General features: G+C 38.3%; 1 protein-coding gene across 2 annotated transcripts; it reads left to right on the top strand.

Moving 5' to 3' along the window:
* Nucleotides 1-2637: 2637 nt before the first annotated feature.
* arfgap2 (ADP-ribosylation factor GTPase activating protein 2) lies at nt 2638-18093 on the top strand. Of its 2 annotated transcripts, XM_044358865.1 has the most exons (17): nt 2638-2751; nt 4694-4812; nt 5995-6067; nt 6199-6330; nt 7168-7251; nt 7732-7837; nt 9355-9411; nt 10030-10074; nt 12317-12369; nt 12533-12669; nt 12766-12897; nt 13145-13273; nt 14749-14901; nt 14997-15123; nt 15252-15339; nt 16938-17062; nt 17178-18093. In XM_044358865.1, exons 1-17 carry the CDS (start codon nt 2680-2682, stop codon nt 17196-17198), a joined length of 1653 nt encoding a protein of 550 aa, XP_044214800.1. In that variant the 5' UTR covers nt 2638-2679; the 3' UTR covers nt 17199-18093. The 2 variants fall into 2 exon arrangements, with proteins under 2 accessions (XP_044214800.1, XP_044214811.1); XM_044358876.1 differs by lacking the exon at nt 10030-10074 and having other exon boundaries at nt 2639-2751.
* The last annotated feature ends 395 nt before the right edge of the window (nt 18094-18488 follow it).

Here is an 18488-nt window from a genome sequence, read left to right as displayed (position 1 = left end):
GACTGAGGGCAGACTGGACGCTACAGTGACTCACTGTCACCTCTTGAGGTACAAAATGGTATTACAAGACAGGATCGGCCGGGGCTAGCTGGTTAGCATGCTAACTTTAATAGATATCTCTGCAACACAATACAGAGACGTCTTTGACATAATGTCAAAACTGTTATTTCTTCATATTCTGTTGATAATTTTAGTTAATTTTTGAATGTTTTAAATTAAAATTCTTACATAATTCCTAAATATTGCACCTTTGAAGTCCTGCATGTACTTAATGTACTTAAAAGTATTTAAAATAAAAGTACTCCTCCATTGTTAATACCATGAATTTAGGCATTATACTTGTAAATTTGCACACTAAAAATCACTGGTTTCAATTTTTTTATCCAGTTTGGGTCAATATAGCACCAATACAACATTGGGTTAACTTTCCTCAGTAGCGATTTGTTATTTTGCACCACATCTTGTACAAAACGATGTTTAGTTTGGATAAACAGTAAAATAAAAAATAACACTAAAACTGCCTCAAAATGACCTTTTGTCTTGGGTGGCTCCCAGGTAACATTAATCCAGTATTGTATCTACGGTGTATTGATCCAAACTGGGTAAAATTTAAACCAATGATTTTTAGTGTGTGTATTTTTGAATATGAAATTCAGCCAATTAGAAACATACAGCTGAGAACTCTGAACTGAGAATTTGCACCAAAGTTATTTTAAAAAACTCTCACAAAAAGGCCATATTAACATAAATGAACTACAGTCTCTCATGATCTACAACAAAAGGAATGATTTATGTCAGCATATTCCTTGATTTTTTAGGTGTATCTTTGCTGAACTAAAAAAAAAAAGGTTGAAAAGAAGGTTCCTCAATTTTGGTTGCGAGTAGATAATGATTGCATAAGAGCAAAAACATTTTAAGGAATATATTATTCACAATTTTTTCATTTTATTCCATTTATTGTAATGACAAGAATAAAACAACAATAATAAAACAACAACAACAACAGCACAGTCTCTACACTGGGTACTGGATGAAACACATGATAATAATTGTATCATGTTCATCTTTTTTCTCTCTTCTCTTTTATTTTTATTTATTTTATTTTTCTTATTTTTATAGGGTATAAGGAGTAGTTGGATGTTTGACACAGGTGCTGCACATCTTGTCTTCATATTTGATGTTTGTGATATTTAATGTTGGAGTCTATGTTCCTTGTACGAATGCATTCAGTCTCTTTTGTGTTATTTCTCCTGTAGCTCACCAGTCTAAATGGGAAAAAAGACACAAAAGAAGTAAGTCACAGAGAAAAGCAGTGTGCAGTGGGGTAAAGGGTAAGATTAACCCTTAACTGGTTGTTGCCTAAGCAGCATACCGGAAGGGATTGCACTGAAAATCTCTGCTTAATCCCCAGACGTGAAGGAAAGGTGGGTTTTTTTTACTGGTGAAGAGACTCTTCATAAGCAAATAAAGTGCCATCCCTGTTAAATAATCGATCCACCAGTTTAATATAGTTTTGTAAACAGGATTTTAAAAAATGTTTATGCAATATTGTTATATTATGTGTTTATCGTTCCATATAAAAAATGTAAAAGTTGGGAAATTACGCTTGTAGATAAGGGACCATGATAAAAATATCTAGTAATTAAAAGCAGACAGTGTTACTGGTGTTTATTCAATATAATAATTGCATACAAGTAAAAAAATTAAGCCATCAAGATTAAGATAATATATGGATAATATGGAAAGGGATGATTTTGCAGATGATCATGTTTTTATATATTCTTATTGTACATTTCTGTTATATATTATTTATGATTACTTGACTTTTGTGTATATTCTGCTTGTTCTGCACCATAAGTAAATTCTTTGTATGTGCAAACCTACTTGCCATTAAACCTGTTTCTATTTCTAATTCTGATTCTTGAAAACTGCCTCAACTACCTGACTTTAGTCTTGTTTAGAGTAGGGTTAGGGTGGTAGGAGAAGTACTGTAGTATTTAGAGTATCCCGCCCTTTTCATTGGAATCCATAATGACTGTTTTTCTTGAGAGACTCCTGGATACTCAAGATACAGCCTTAACTAATTTGATCCTATTAAGGGCTTAATGTCGATTGGTTTAGCAGTTGAATAGGATAAGCCAATAAGTGTAGACTATGTCACTTAATTGAATACGGTGTGTAAGTGATAATTAAGAAAAAAAATGTTTTAATAGACACGACAAGTCATTCTGCAAGCTTGAGTTCATAGTCAAATGTTCATTGTGTTTTTTTCACGTTTGCACAACCAGCAATTATCCAACTAGAGCAATTATCGCTTATTACACTTCAATGGGAAAAAACTGAAGCAACAACTCAATGGCTGAAAAGCCTTTAAAGCTGTCTGACCATGAAATAGCTGACATATGATGCAAAAGGCCACTTACAAACATTTCAGATGATATGGGGGGCGCTTTATGCTAATACTGGAGACCACTACCAAGTTTGAACTTTCTGATGAACTGATTAAGAAATGTAATTTATGAATGACAGCACATTATTTCTGGTGATTACAAAAGGAACAAATATCCGCAAAGTCCACGTTTTCCTCCAGGATATATCGCTTTTTTCTTTTTTTTTTTTCTTTTGGGCACGGGAGGACCCGTAGTGACGTCAGCATATGGAAATTGTCAGAGTGGCAAGATGGCTACGGAACCAAATAAGACTGAAATTCTGACCATTTTCAAGAGGCTAAGATCCATCCCTACAAACAAGGTAACGGAATAAGACGCCGCCGCCGTCCGTGTGTATGTTTCTGTTAACGGGGGATTTTACTGGCAGCCGTCCCGTTGGCTTCATTTGTCCGGAACTGTCTCCTAGCTTAGCTTAGCTCAGTTTAGCTTAACTCGGCTACACAGTCGTTCAGCTAACAGGAGCTAAAGGCTACTAGCCTGCTGGTAAACCGGTCAAACATAAAGGCCACGTATACGATTTGTGTACGCCGAGGCGGCTCACCGCTAAAGCTAAACCGAACTAGAAGGATGATGTGTTTATTGGTTAAATGAGTGTCGTTAAACTCTACATGTTTATAAGATAAACACATAAAATACTTCAATGTTACAGCTACATGTGAAGTGGAAACGTTTATCTGTATGTGTCGCTCATGCTAACAGTGTTTGGTGTTGATGAGATCTGACAGGGTTGCTGCCTTATGTTGAGTTTTATATTCAGATTTATAATATGTTTAGTGTTTAATTTTCCTTTTTTTACTGTGTTGGCCTCAAAGAAACCTTATAGTAAATGATTTTTCCACATATATTTAATCAAACTGGACTTTACAGTGTATATTGTATTGCACTGTTACATACATATGTTTTTATTTACTTTTTTATGAGGTTTTCTTTCAGAGAACCTATATGAACAGAAGTGTGCCAACCAGACACAGAACACACACTTCAGAGAAAAAATAAAGTCAAATAAACAACAGCAACAAATCTACATATACACACATATACACACACACACACACACACTGTTACATAATTTAGTTATTTATTGCACATGTCACGTTTAATTTTTGCACTCGTCACCTTCTTATATGTCATGCACTTTATTTCTTTGTCCATAGTAGAGTCCATATTTCATTTCAAGTGTTATATCCCATTTCAAGTCATTACTATTATTATCTTTTGTTCCATTTTTTATTCTTCTATGTTGTGATTGTCGGAGTAAATGCAAAGACACATTCTTTATATGCTTCATACTTGTCTAATAAACAGATTGTGATTCTGGTCTGTATGACACAGTGTGAATTAGACCGGCAGCCTTTTGTTTGACACTAAAGTCTGTAAGAAAAACCCAGAATGATGTAATGAGTCCTTCACTTTCTTGTTCCTGTTTTCAATCTCTTGTCCATGATGCCCTACAAATGTCTGGTTTTGATTGTTGGTTCAAGATTCAAAAGATAATGTAAAAAAAAGTATTAAATCCTCACATTGAAGAAGCTGTAACAAGAGCAGATTTGCCCGTTTTTGTTTGACAAATGACTGCAATGATGAATTGATTATCGAAATGGTTGAAGATAGATTAACTCACTGTTATTGTCAATATTCAGACATTTTTACTGGTATAGTGTTCCTGACTAATGGTGTTTAATGTATTTATTGTTTCCTCTGTTCACTTCCACATTTTTTACATGCCAGCTGAGTCATTCATGCAAGTGACTGCATGTAAATCATAAGAATATATCAATCTTTAGATTAAGCATCTCTGTCAGAGCTTCAGTGATTTATCAATTAGTCAATCGATGCAAAATGAATTGGCAACTATTTAGTCATTTTTTAAGGACTAAAGAGACAAATATTTGCTGGTTGCAGCTTCTCAAATATGAGAATATGAAGCTTTTCTGTATCATACATCATATTAAACTCAATGTCTTTGTATTTTTGACTGTTGGTCGGACAAAACAAGACGTCTGAACACGTCTTCATGGTCTCTATAAAATGATATTTTTACTATTTGCTCACATTTTCCTTTATGAAATAAAGTAGGTTGGTTTTGCATAAGGGTGCTAGAACAGGCACATACATCATCACGTCTCAGACATGTTGTTGTCGCATGTTCGTCATGCTGCTTCACAGCAGTGTAATTACCATTCCGATGTTGCGTGCTTATAGTATCTCATAGTGCTTCACATGGACTTTTTGTTTCTTTACAGGCATGTTTTGACTGCGCGGCCAAGAACCCCAGCTGGGCAAGTATTCCATACGGTGTGTTCCTGTGCATCGACTGCTCTGGCATCCACCGCTCCCTGGGCGTGCACCTCAGCTTCATCAGGTGGGCTTCACAACAACAACAACAACAACAACAATAATAATAATAACTCATAGCTTTCAACAGTCATTATCATGAAGAGAAAAAAACAATGGGTGTGTGCTGCACCGGGGAAAAAAACAATAGTGTTGGTTGTTTGTGGTTTCGATTGGCGGTCTAGAAAGGATCTGAGGCACTCTGTAAGTTATAAAAAAAAAAAAAACGTAAGCTGTGGGATATTAGGACCAACACAACCTCACTTTGAACGCCACGGCCATCGAGGTCACTCTGAATAATGCAGGTGGAGGCGACAAACGTCTCCTTCAACGGGAGACTTTTTGGATTGATAAAGTCAGGGCCACTTCCTTTCTAGACCTAAACAAGGAAATAGACTTCTACACTGTGTTTCATGAGGAACACTGTGCTGCTGTTCTATACTGTGATGTTCATACTACACTGTTGAACCATCATCACACCTTCCTGTTAGTACTGAATACTATTGTTGTTGTAATTATGAGCTTTGACAGCTTGTTTTTTGACTATTGAGGGTATTTTCACATTGTAGGACACTATTAGAGTTAACTCACACTAGTGTTTATCACTGTCAGATTGTCCTTAAATTACACACTATTGATTTGTGATTGAATATCGACTCTTTTCCTTTCTGCCTTCACACATGTGAGGTTGTTATAGTTTATGTTTGCGTGTGTTTTTGTTGTTCTTATTGTTATGTCTCTTATTATGTGGTCTCTTCAAGGGGCAGAATTAACACACCATGTGACCTAATCACATGACCACCTGGAAGAGTTTTAAATTGGACACCTGTCGTCATGGCACCTCATACCCTGATGAAGACGTGTTGGTTTATCAGTGATTTAATTAAGATTTTTAGACTCAGATTCTTTTTAGACTGCCGACCAGTATCATGCACTTCCACTTTCACTGTTTTTTTTAATTCTGAGTCATTATTATGGTTCGTACTTCTTGTTTTAGTGAGTGGTTGAGCAGCCTGAGAGAGAAAAAAACAGTCTCTCTAATTGCCGGGTACAGCAGATGCATGTGTGCTACCAGCAGAGATTAGAGGAACGTGGCGTTTGAGCAGCGTAGAGTTTTTCCTTGTGAATGACACAGTGACCAGTAGTGCAACGCTCAGGTTTACTTGTCATACTGGAGATTGCTGACTTTCCTTTTTCCCCCCTCCTTCAGATCCACTGAGTTAGACTCAAACTGGAACTGGTTTCAGCTCAGATGTATGCAGGTCGGAGGCAACGCCAACGCGGTAAGTCAGAACAGAGCTGAGGCCTGAACTGAATTAAAAACAGTATTTATGGGTTAAAGTTAAGGTTTGGTTAATCTCTGTGGTTTTCTGATGTGATGCAATAACTTCCTCCTTCTCCTCCTTGTCTGAAGACGGCGTTCTTCCGCCAGCACGGCTGCTCCACAAACGACACCAACGCCAAGTATAACAGTCGCGCGGCCCAGATGTACAGAGAGAAGATCCGGCAGCAAGCGAATACCGCGTTGTCCAAATATGGCACAGATGTGAGTATCAGTCAAGTAGAAACAGCTCGGGGGATGAGACGTTTTCATTGTAGTGGACTGACAGGTTTGTGGATCAAACTTTAGTGCTGTTGCCTTTTTTTTTGTTTATTGCGTGCTTCCAATCATCATAAAACTGCACTTTCAGCTCTAATAAATACATTTTCAGTCTTAAATGATTTTAATTCGGCTTCTCCTCTCTGGAGAAATAACACATCAGTATAATCAGCTACACTTGATGAACCCTCACTTGACCCTGTAATGTTCAGTACAACGTGTGCACGTACTAAGATACCTGTATCTTTATTACACACACACATCCCCTCCCTCCCCCCCCCCGTTATCCTCTCTGTGTCTGTCAAATAAAGCACGAAAGCCCTGAAATAATCCTAAAAAAAAAATTGGGAACACATACAGTCAGCTCTGGAGGTTTATATAAACCGAGAGGCAACTTATCTGCTCTAAAATATTACATATAAAACTAATTATTCTCAGATATTATGTGTCTTAACAGCTCTTATAGTCTGTTACCTGATATCTGCTCGCAATCTGATTTATTGGTTGAATAATTTTTATGTAATTTAGTATCTCAGAGATACGACAGTCGTGTTCAGCGGTGTCCTGTGGCTTATTGACATATTACATAAGAGTGGTAAAGCAATAATCAGTGTCTGAACCATGTTAGCATCCAGATCAGAGTCCACAGGGTGTGTACTAATCACATCGCAGGCAATATGCCAAAAAAATAACCTGTGAACTTGTTTGTTACCTGTGTGTGTTTGTTTTTTAATGAAATAGCTTGAATGCTTTTAATAATAACAAACATTTTCCTCATTGCAGCTGTGGATCGACTCCTCCGCGGCGGCAGGAACTCCCGCTGCTCCTGAGAAGAAAGAGACAGACTTCTTTGCAGAACATACACAGGTATGTTCTGTCCTGCTGCTACCTTTTTAATAAATAAGTTTATTATAATAAATGTAGTTTCTCCTCATCAGGAACATGAATATTTTGGTTGGTTGGAGTTAAAAAAACAATCTGATAACTGTATCTGATCTAATGTTAATTTATAACATTAAAAAACATTTTTGATAAGAATCACATGATCTGAACTGATTTGAACTTGAAAAAGAACATTTTTCTAATAATAAAATATATATTTGAAAATAGAAATAGAATTGGTATCAGTGACACTATAAACAACAACACAAATATAACAAAATATGTTTAATAAACCTCAAATATATAAAAATGCAGCCTGTAAAACATTGTTGAAAAATCAGAACAATATTAATTGTTGAATCTGAAGCTTTTGGGGAATTCTAAAATATAAAATGATAGAAACATATGTGGCTTTGTAAGTAATCTGAACATATAAAGAACTTGATTTTTTTTGATGGTTTTCAGCCTGCTAACGACTGGAGCATGGCGCCGCCCTCCGAGCCGGAGCAGAACGGAGCCGCCGTCGTCCCACAGCTGACGGACACAACGGCCAAAAGCCAAGATGACAACCGTTAGTACAACATATCAGTCTGAACATCATAATCTAACCTGTCTGACTCATTTTAAAGGGTCAGTTCACTCATCCTGAGGAGTATTACTGAGCCTCTAACAACAGTATCGTGTCTTTAATGAGACTGGACGGAGCCTTAAGTCTGAGAAAATAATGATGTCATAGTGATGTCATTTAGATCAGAAAGCCTGGTTTACAAATTGTGGGTGTTGAGTTTTATTTGGCTTTTTTTTAAAGCATAAATGACAAATATTTGATGGTTGCTGCTTTTTAAATGTGAAGGTTTTAACCTTTTCTGTGTCTTAATGAGTGTAAACTGAATTTCTTTGGATGTTTGACTGTTGATCAAAACCAAACAAGACATTTGAAGACGTCACCATGAGAATAAGAACTCAGGACGGACATTTTTTATTTTATTTATTTTTTAACATCTTATAGACAAAACAGTTAATCGATAATAAGAATAATCATTAGTTGCAGCCCTCGTCTAATGAAAAGATGCTGTCTGTTGCATCATGGGAAATGTAGGATCCAGTATTTTTGGGGGGGGGGTTGACCTAATAATAAATTTTATTTATTAGCATCTTTCATAACATAAAATGCAGCTCAAAGTGCTTTACAGAAAGGGAAACAAACAAACAGATATTTAAGAATATTAAAAGAAAGAAATACAGTAAACAATAAAAAATACGGTGAGTAAAAGACGTAAGAAGATAAAAAGAGGTAAAAGCATGAGATACGGAAGATAAAACAGGTAGTTAAAAATACAAAAAACAGCTGATAACAGTAAAAATACGTTTTGAGCTGCTTCTTGTCTAATATGTGGAGGGAGTTTCAGATCTTTGGTGCGTAGCTGCAAAAAGCTTCCTCATCATAACTTTTTTTTGCATTTTGTTTGTGGCACATTTAACAAGCCGGCGTTAAGCGAACGGTTTGGCACGTATTCTGACGATCAATCTGAGAGATATGAAGCTGCTAGAGACCTTTTTTGGGCTTTAAAAACAAATAAAAAGAACTTTAAAATCTATCCTCAGTGTTACAGGTAGCCAGTGCGATGACGCTAATACTGGTGTAAAACGTTCCCTTTTTTCCTAACGAGTTGCAGCCGATCAATGGTTTTATTTGGTAAACCAGTATAAAATGCATTACAACAATCTATATATATATAATAAAGGCATGAGTGAGTTTCTTGTGCATCTACTAAAGTAAGGAAGAGTCTGACTCTTGCTATGTTTCTTAAATGATAAAAACGAGTCTTTGTAACGTTTCTGCTGCACAGATTCTTGTTTTTAATCTCTTGTGATTCCACAACCTGCTGAAAGTGTCACCATAAATCACTTTCAAACATTCAGCGAGTTGAATCGACTCCACTGTCTTTGAAAATAAAGATTCACCTGTCCTGTAACTCTAGACTATATTTAATTATCAGCTGGATGTGACACTTGATTTGGATGATCTGTGGGAGTATGTTCTTGTGTTATTTCAGCTGTTTCATCTATAATCTTTTTTGTTTGCAGAGCCGGAGGAAGGGCCGAGCATCGACGGTCTGAGCACATCACCCAAAGCCTCCATCGGTGAGTCTGTTCTCTTTAATCAGGCCTCCGTGAGCGAAAGGCAGCGAGCGTCACAAGCCCGGCTCTTTCATAACCTCAGCACTGTCATCGCCAATTTCCTTTCTCATGTTTGACATTTTTGCTTATTCAACTGGGAACATACTTGACTCAGTCCTGCTCTGCAACTTCATATCTCTCTCTTCTCTTTTCTATTTTTAGATCATTGGATCTTTTGTATAGTTACACGGACTAAATTGTTTGCAGCTGCAGTGTTGTAATTAAAAAGAACCTGCTCCACTCCTTGCTTATTAATAATTTTTTCTTTTATTCATTGTTGACATGATTGACAACTTTTCACCCGCAGAGGACTGAGGTCAAAATGATCTGATGAACAATCACGAAGGCCTGGGAAGCATAGTTCATAGTTTTCTTCTTCTCTACACCTGTGAAAATAATAAATCTCACTTTTTATTTGCAAGATGCTCAATCCTGGTGACACAGATCCATCCAGCAGGGTATTTGTTAGTCTTAATCGGGCTCAAAGCTTATTTAAAAAGAGCATTTTTCTCATGTGAAATCTGCTTTTTTTGTGTGTGTTTTTGGGATATGATGGTGTTGCTGGTCTGTCCTGTCCTGTAGAGGACTCCATGCGTTTGTCATCACAGGAAGGATGGACACTTCAAGGTGATTAGAGCGGGTATAGTTGCTGTTTTGCGCTGGCTGGTTCTGCCTCAGACGCATGGTTGTGTTGCTTGATTGACACCTCATCAGCCGCCTCCCGTTCTCACCTCTCTTATCACGCAATGGAATTTTTCTGGTACTATTTCTGGTGAGCGCCTGCTGTTCAACTCTTTGACACGCTGAATGCTGGTTTAACCAAGGCCACTGCATTGTGTAAAAGCAGTCAAAGTACATACCTCCTCCAGGTAATCAGCGGGGATGAGTACTGGTATTTTTGCTGCTAGCGCTTCTGATGAAACATGTTGACATTATGGCATCATAACTTGGAAGGGAACTGGCGAATGGGATCAAAGGTTTGAGTCTAACAATGGTATACTTCGAGTCTGGCATCCTGAAACATGAATAGTTTCCTAAAGCGTCAGTAGTTTCAGTTCCTAGCCCTTCTCTCAATTTGTTAATTTAATCATGACAAACATTCTTCTGAGATCAAACCGACTGACTAACATCGGTGTCATGAGAGTTTTTGTCTTTGCTGTCGTGCAGAAGGTGTGAAGCAGTTTAGTCAGTGGTGAGGTCAAAAGATCAGTTTTAAATGCTGCGGTGCACCGGCGGCTTACACATCCTGAAAGATATAATCTCATTTAAATAAATGTCTGTTAAGTCACACAGTGGTGACTGAACCTATGACCTGCTGATGAAAGCTTTTACATTTGCAGTATTATGTAGGGCTGTAGTCTGCTGGTCGACTAGTTGTACTATATGCTCTTGTCCGACTAAATTCTCATTGGTCGAATAATCTCCGTGTTACTTTCATAAGGAGAAAAGTGCTACATCAGTAGCCTTCCAGGAGTAATCCATTATTTCCTGCGGTGGGAGGGACAGACTAACAAATTACCTGTGAAAAAGGGGGTGTATTCAAAACACCCCCGCTGTTTCCACAACTTTGAACTCGCCCAACCTGATGGAGACTGTCGGGTCTAACTGTACTCAACGTTTACTGTATCAGCGTTTCTCCTGTTATAATATCAACGAAACCCCGCCAGGCCAAAAGATATTTTTAATGCCAAAAATAACGCTAAATATGCGAGCGGAGAAGAGGAAAAGGTTAGCGGTAAGTTGTCAGTCTGGCAGTAAATGTATAGTACAGACTACAGTGTGTCAGTTAATAAATGCTAAAAAGTCACGTCTGTTGTTTCCCCAAGTGCTGGAAAAGTGAAGGGGGTTAGCTTCAAAGTTAGCAACAATAGGTTAGCTTAACCTGAAGAGACAAAACGGAGAAATGTGAGTTCACTTTGCACTCTGTCCCGTTACAACCCCCTTCCCTCCTCCCCGACGTACGATTTCAGTTGACCAAGATTTTCTTCGGTTGACTACAGCCCTAGTATTATGATTATTACGAACCAGGTGTCAGTGGCGACTTTCCCGCCATGCATTCAAATCACAAGCGGCGCAGTTGGTGACGCGTTTCCCATCAGCCGGTGGTCTATCCGCCAGAGAGAGTAGGCGGAGCTAACGCAACAGACTCGCTCTTCAGTTCGCTCGCACTCATAGACTGTATAAAAATATGGACGTTGTTACCGTGACGTCACTCGTTGGTTTCTGAGGAGCGGTTTTGAAGCGGCTTAATAAAACTCCCCCCTCCCCCCACAGTTGTCACGAAAGGAGAAAGTAGCTGAAGAGACCAAAACCGTTTTTTGTACCAGACTGTAAACATGTTTATTTCTGCTGTAAAGTTGGACATTTTAACATGGGGGTCTATGGGGATTGACTCGCTTTTGGAGCCTCAGGTGGCCATTCAAGGAACTGCAGTTTTTGGCACTTCCGCATTGGCTTCATTTTACGGCCCCGGAGGTTGCCGCTTGGCTCGTACTACCGTGACGGTAGCGATGTCGAGTGAGGTCCAAAAACACACCTGCTATTACTGCTTAACGCCACATGGTGCCGCCAAAGAGAATGAAACGCAGATCTTTGAGGTCGCCACTTTAACTGAGCGCCTTGCTTCGTGCCTGTAATGATTTGACGGGTTGCAGTTTGAGAATTCACAATTTAAAAAAGCCACGTTTTTCCTCTCAGTGCTGAATCTCTGCATTCAGCCTTTTTATCAATATTAACTTGTTTTTGTCTTGAGCTGGTGTGTTGTTTTTTTTTCTTGCTTGGTTTTGCAGGTCTGCAATTTAAAAATTGTTCTGGTAGGTTGGAAAAATAAAACTTGCAGTTTATTAACAGATGTATGTTTGTGTTACAGATGTGAAACCTTCCATCATTGGAAAAAAGAAGCCCATGGCTGCCAAAAAGGGAGTAAGTCATATTTTTCACCAAACTACAAACCTTTTATCTTGGAAGCTGTTTTACTTGATGCTCATTTAGGCTCACCTGGAACAACAGATGGACAGCATGAAGCCATTAAACAGGAAATGAACAGGTGTAACTAATCTGTATTCTACATTTTCTCCTCATGCAGCTCGGTGCAAAGAAAGGTCTCGGTGCCCAGAAGGTGAGCAGTAAGAGTTTCTCAGAGGTGGAGAAACAGGCGCAAGTGGCCGAGAAGCTGAGAGAGGAGCAGGCTGCCGAGGCCAAGAAACAAGCCGAGGAATCCATGTACGTCATCCAAATAAATGATTTTATCTCTCTTATACTAGAAATATACGAAAGAGTGTAATATTCAAGACTTGTTCATCTTTCTTTCTCCACCAGTGTGGCCTCGATGCGTTTGGCCTACAAAGAGCTGGAGATCGACAGGAAGATGGAAGATAAGAAGCTTCAGAACATGGAGGGCAAGAAGAGGGAGCAGGCCGAGAGACTGGGCATGGGCTTCGGAAACAGGAGGTAACGTCACGACAGGAACATCCGGTTGTTGTTGTTATTCTAAGAGGATTGTCTTCCTGTGAACCTCTGATGACCTCAAACAGTTACCGCATGTTATCAGGTCTCGTTATTTGGCACAATTACAGTTCTCTTAATACAGGATTCTTTATATGTGACAGTTCCTTATCATATTAAAGTTGAGGCGTTTGATCGTTATAAAAGTGTTTGTTGTGTCTCTAAACTTGTGTGTGTGTGCTTCCTGTTTCAGCGCTGTGTCTCACTCGGTGATGTCAGAGATGCAGGTGATCGAGCAGGAAACTCCTGTGGGAGCAAAGAGCTCGTCTCGCTCCAAACTGGACATGTTTGACGAGCCGGGTTTCACCTCTGGACCCCCGAAGTATGTGAAACACTCCTTCAAATGAAATCTACTTACCTTATTGGCCTGAATATATGAAAATTACATGTGAAACAGAAAGAGTCGTCTTATATTCAAGGAGAAGACGGTTACATGTTCACAACATCAGATATTCTTTTAGAACAGAGGAAGTAACATGACTCCTACAGCGAGTGTTGCATTATGGGTTGTTTGTAGCATTAATGTTGCTAAGCTAGTGAGTTTCTTCCAGTCTGTTTCTAGTGAGTCTAGTGAGGACCTGCAGGAGTTTCTGAAGCCTCGTCTAACTTGTTCTTCAGTCTCACCAGGAAACCGTTGCGATCACAATAATTAAACACAAAATCAAGAAATCTCTGCGATATTTGCGAGAGATTGCAATTTTTGCTAAACGACCACAACTTTTCCACATGAAACGTCCAAATCAACAGACCGCTTGTGATTTGGACCAGTTGTCACATTTCATGTCGTGGTGATTTTATGTCATCGCAGCATGTTCAGGTGGAAGATAGATAAATCTCACCTGCAAACAAAAATGACGCCACAGAGCAAAACAATTATCAAATGTTCCTAAATGAGGTTTGATTCAGTTAGTCAGAAGAATACAAGTTGACATAAAGATGGACATGATCTACCTCCAACATAAAAATGGACACTTTGTAAATGAAACTCTAATGGAAAGGCTGAACTCAAGTACAGTATTGTCTTCTATATATGTCTTTGAGCTCATGGCTCTCATGTTCAGAAAATACATTTAAAAAAAAATTAGCACAAATATAGTCGTTTCTGTGATATACGTTATGCTTTTTATCCAAGGAAGTGATAGCATATGACTCTTGGATTCATCGCAGCACATTCAGGTGATGATGGACAAATTTCACCTGCTAACAAATGTTCAGAAAATACAGTAAAATACATTAAATTACATTAAAATAGCACTGAAATATGGTTGTATATGTTTTTTATCCAAGGAAGTGATAGCATATAACTCGTCATTGGTAGTAGTTTTCAAAATATCACATTATTTTCCTTTTGTTTGCAATTTTTCCCCAATTCCCACAATTTTACTGCAATAATAGAACATAAAACATCGCAGATTGGATCACAATTTTTAAAGAAAAGTTGCTGCATAATCAAACATTCAAACACATCAAACAAAACTGCTAAATCATGGAATGATGTGTTTTTTTTTTCTGCTGCGAAGGAAATAAATTCAAACTTGTCAAACCATCAAGAACAATAAACAAACATAATTTCGACCGCTTCCAAAAACCTGACAGAAGACATTGAAACTGAGTAACAAGCTACATTAATTGTGGGATTAATGTTCTGCTTTGATGTAAATATGCACGTGTTACATCATTTATCTGCTTCAACCAGCTGAGATCAGTGAAGCTGTTCGGCTGTTTTTATATTCTAGAGTAGAAGAAGCCGAGTTCACAGATATTAAAGCAGCGACGTCTGTCCTCTGTGGTTTCCAGGTATAAGGACAACCCGTTTACAGTGGGAGACAGTTTTGGATCCCGGTGGGACACTGATGGAGGGACCGCCTCCTTCACCACCTCCTGGGCTCTGGAGAAAGACGACCCCAAAGAGGAGGTCACCATCTCTAGTATTCAGCCAATAGGAGAGAGGTATGGTGATGACTTCCTGTCTGATGTCTTTTATTCTTAAAAAAATCAAAATAAAGTTGTGACGGTTGTGATGTGTGCTGTTGTGTTTCATCCAGACTTCCCAGCAGAAGGAAAGCTGATGTTTCTGCTCCGGTGTCGGAGTCCAGCGAGGCCCGGCAGAAGTTCGCTAACGCAAAGGCCATTTCCTCAGACATGTTCTTCGGTCGAGAGAGCAGCGCCGAGGTGAGAAACCGCTTTAAAACAATAACTAAACACTAGAACCACTTCCGAGAGATGGATCCTGGAAAGAGATCTTATTTGTGAAAAACTGTCGTGTTATAACCCGAGTGTTGACTTTCTTATTCTGGCAGTATGAGGCGAAGACGAGACTGGAGGGAATGTCTGGAAGCACCTCCATCAGCTCTGCTGACCTGTTCGGAGAAGGCGGGGACCATAAAGGTGAGACGTGTGTGTGATTGTGAGAGAAATTAAAAGAAAACTTAAAGAAATAAATTATTTTAATTTAAATGTTATTTCAGTTGTTCAGTTGTGGTGAAAATTAATAAAATGTGAAAAAACAAAAGTAGCAAAAAGCTTAGTTTAAAGGAAAAGTCCAGAACCAGGTGATAACCCGAGCCCATCAAATCACAGATCTGTAGTTTAATGTTATAAAAGACTTTTTGATTTCCTAAAACAGCTGAACATTGTAGTTTTTAGCAAAAAATGTTTCTCAGTCAGAAGGAAGCAGTGTGTTTGTTGGGGACTATTTTCTGCGGCGGATGAATCCACCTTTGTTGCTTTAGTGAGTGTTTCTGGCAGTAGGAAGGGGTGTGTGTGTGTGTGTGTTGATGGTGATGAAGGAACATGTCATCAGTGCTTCGTTGTGACTCACTGATGTGTTTTTAATAGTTTTTTGGAAACAACAACAGTCTACAGCACAGAGGAAGAAGATATTTCAGACTTTGTTAGTAGATCAGTTCATTGTTGGTTTTGGGCTTTTCATGAGATTTGCAAACATAACAAAAATATTTAATAATATTCACCCTTATCCTCAACTTTTTAGAATACTTCATATACTAATAAAATAGAGGTTTCATCTTTAAATTTCCCAATTTATTATTATTATTAAACTTTATTTATTCAGGAAATCTAAACAGACTTTATTGCTGTTTGCACAGATTAAAGGTGCATGAACACTGGAATCACTCAGTCAGGTTTACAAAAAAGAAACAGATTTACAATAAATTAAATTTAGATTAAGTTCAAATTAAAAAAAAAAACATTAAAAAGAGTAGATATTACATTAATTACAACAATTATTTATGGTACTCCAACAACTGTTATCTCACTGAGATCTTTTGCGGCAGAGACCTGAAAACGGGTTACATGCTGAAATCAAAATACAAAATGATTATATTTGATATAAATAATAAACCAAATACTGTGATTGATTTATAATTTTTAACATTTACAGAAAAACAAACTTCTTCCATCCAACACAACATCACAACTCCACTGAAACAGCCAGAACTAAAATGTAAAAATAAGCAAAAAAAACAACAACAAATGGAACAAACCTGTTGCAGACCCAAAGTCCTAAAAATAGGTTTTGGACATGTTTACTTTGTCCAGATCTGGTCTTTTATCTTTTAAAAGCTGTTCAAGTTTATTTTACACTATTATTTCCAAATTCTCTTCTGGCTTTATGTATTTATTTATTTTTAAGTTTATTCTTTCCATTTTACACCCTGATTTTTGATCTGTCCTAGTTTAATACAAACACACTTACAACTTTATCCAGCACTCTGAGTGTGATTATCTTTAACATACAAGTTCTTGTGAGGTATACATACCACATGATACTAAATCAGCACACTTCTACCTTACGCTTATCATTTTATCAATAATCATTTGCATTGCGTTTTGTCTCAGCACATCATAAGTCTTGTAAAATTATACCACAACATCAGACACCTGTAAAAAAAATGATTTTATAGTTTTTATACTCTCCAGCCTCTTTGACCTGCTGTAACTCTTCTTCTTCTCCTCCCCGTCAGCTCGGGCTTCAGGCTTCGACAGCGTGCTCCCCTCCGGTCCGGACATCGCACAGTTCAAACAAGGAGTGAAGACCGTGGCGGGAAAGATGGCTGTCCTCGCTAACGGCGTCATGAACACGATCCAGGTGAGACATCATCATCAGCATCATCAGCGGCGGTGGCGTCATGCGTCATGTGTCATCCTCGAGCTCAGCAGCTGTTTGACTTGAAATGTTTTGACACTTTCTCGTGTTTCCTCAGGATCGTTACGGTTCCTACTGAACAGAGACGAGCACCGACCCTGCGGGGGGGGAAGACACACACACTAACTGACGCCTGTGTAGAGCCGACCAGCCTCCTGACTGACACGTGGGGCAGGAAGAGACGAGACGGGGAGAGACGGGAAGCAGCGGAGAGAGGATCAGCATGGAGGGGAGGGGAAAGAAAGAAATCGTCCTTCTCGCCGCCTGTCTTCTTTTAGAGACAATTTTACAGGAGTGAGACAATATTTTCCTTCTCTCATTCTCATTAGCAGACTCTTGAGTTTTATTTTCTTAAAGGAAACCATCGGGAGGATGTAGTGTTTTTTTTCTAAACCAAGAGTTTTGTTGTAATTTACAGTCGGGGAATTTTTTTTTTTTTTTTGGTCTTAGATTTTCAAAGTTAATTCTACTATATTTTATTCCTTATACATAAATCAAAGTGTTGTTTTTTTGATTCTCAAATACTTAATGCTTATGTCTTTTTTTTTGTTTTTGTTTAATTGTTATATTAAAAAAAAAAAAGTTCAGTATATATTTTCAACTTTTAAGTGTTAATTTGAAGAAGAATCCACCGTGTTTGCATTCAGTGTTCAGTTCACCGCTGCTCACTCACTTATTCATTTACATCAACTACTGACAGCCGACTGTCTCGACCAATTCAGACTATTTATGAGTTTGGAGTTAAACATTTCTGTCTACGGGGAGAAAGTATTAAATATTTGATGTCCCAGCTGCTATTTATCCTTTAAAAAAAATAGTTAAAAATAGGAAGCACAGCCTCCAATTTGCCGCCAAACAGCAGCAGCAGCAGCAGCAGCAGCAGCAGCAGCAGTGGAGGCTTCAACAAACAGAACAGTTCAGAGGAATTAGAGAATCCAAATTAAAGCAAACTGCACTTGTAAAAAAAAAAAAAAGTCTGATATTGATATTCAGATAGAAATGCTAACTCCTAGCTCGTAAAACAACACCGTGTTGACTATGCATCTCTTATTTTCTGACCCTTCGATGATAAACTCACTTTGACGTTTGCGCCGGTTGAATCTGAAGTCTGCCTCGAGAAGATGTTTTAGGTTAACGCTGTCGGCAGTTTTATATTATTATCTTTTCTGTTTCAGACGTATCGGTTGATCGAATAATAATAATCCTGACATTCAAGGCTCATCATAAAGGGTTGTGACCGTGGATGTATAATGAACTGGATATGGCGCCGCTGCACAGTTTTTAACCTAGTGGTCACTTGCGGTATTGCAGCGGAAAAATCCACCTGCGGCCCCAAAACAGCTTTTTTCCCCGTAGACCACCGTAGTAA

This window comes from Thunnus albacares, chromosome 1 (genome assembly GCF_914725855.1).
Source record: "Thunnus albacares chromosome 1, fThuAlb1.1, whole genome shotgun sequence".
Lineage (NCBI taxonomy): Eukaryota > Metazoa > Chordata > Actinopteri > Scombriformes > Scombridae > Thunnus > Thunnus albacares.
This window is presented reverse-complemented; position numbering and strand designations above follow the sequence as displayed.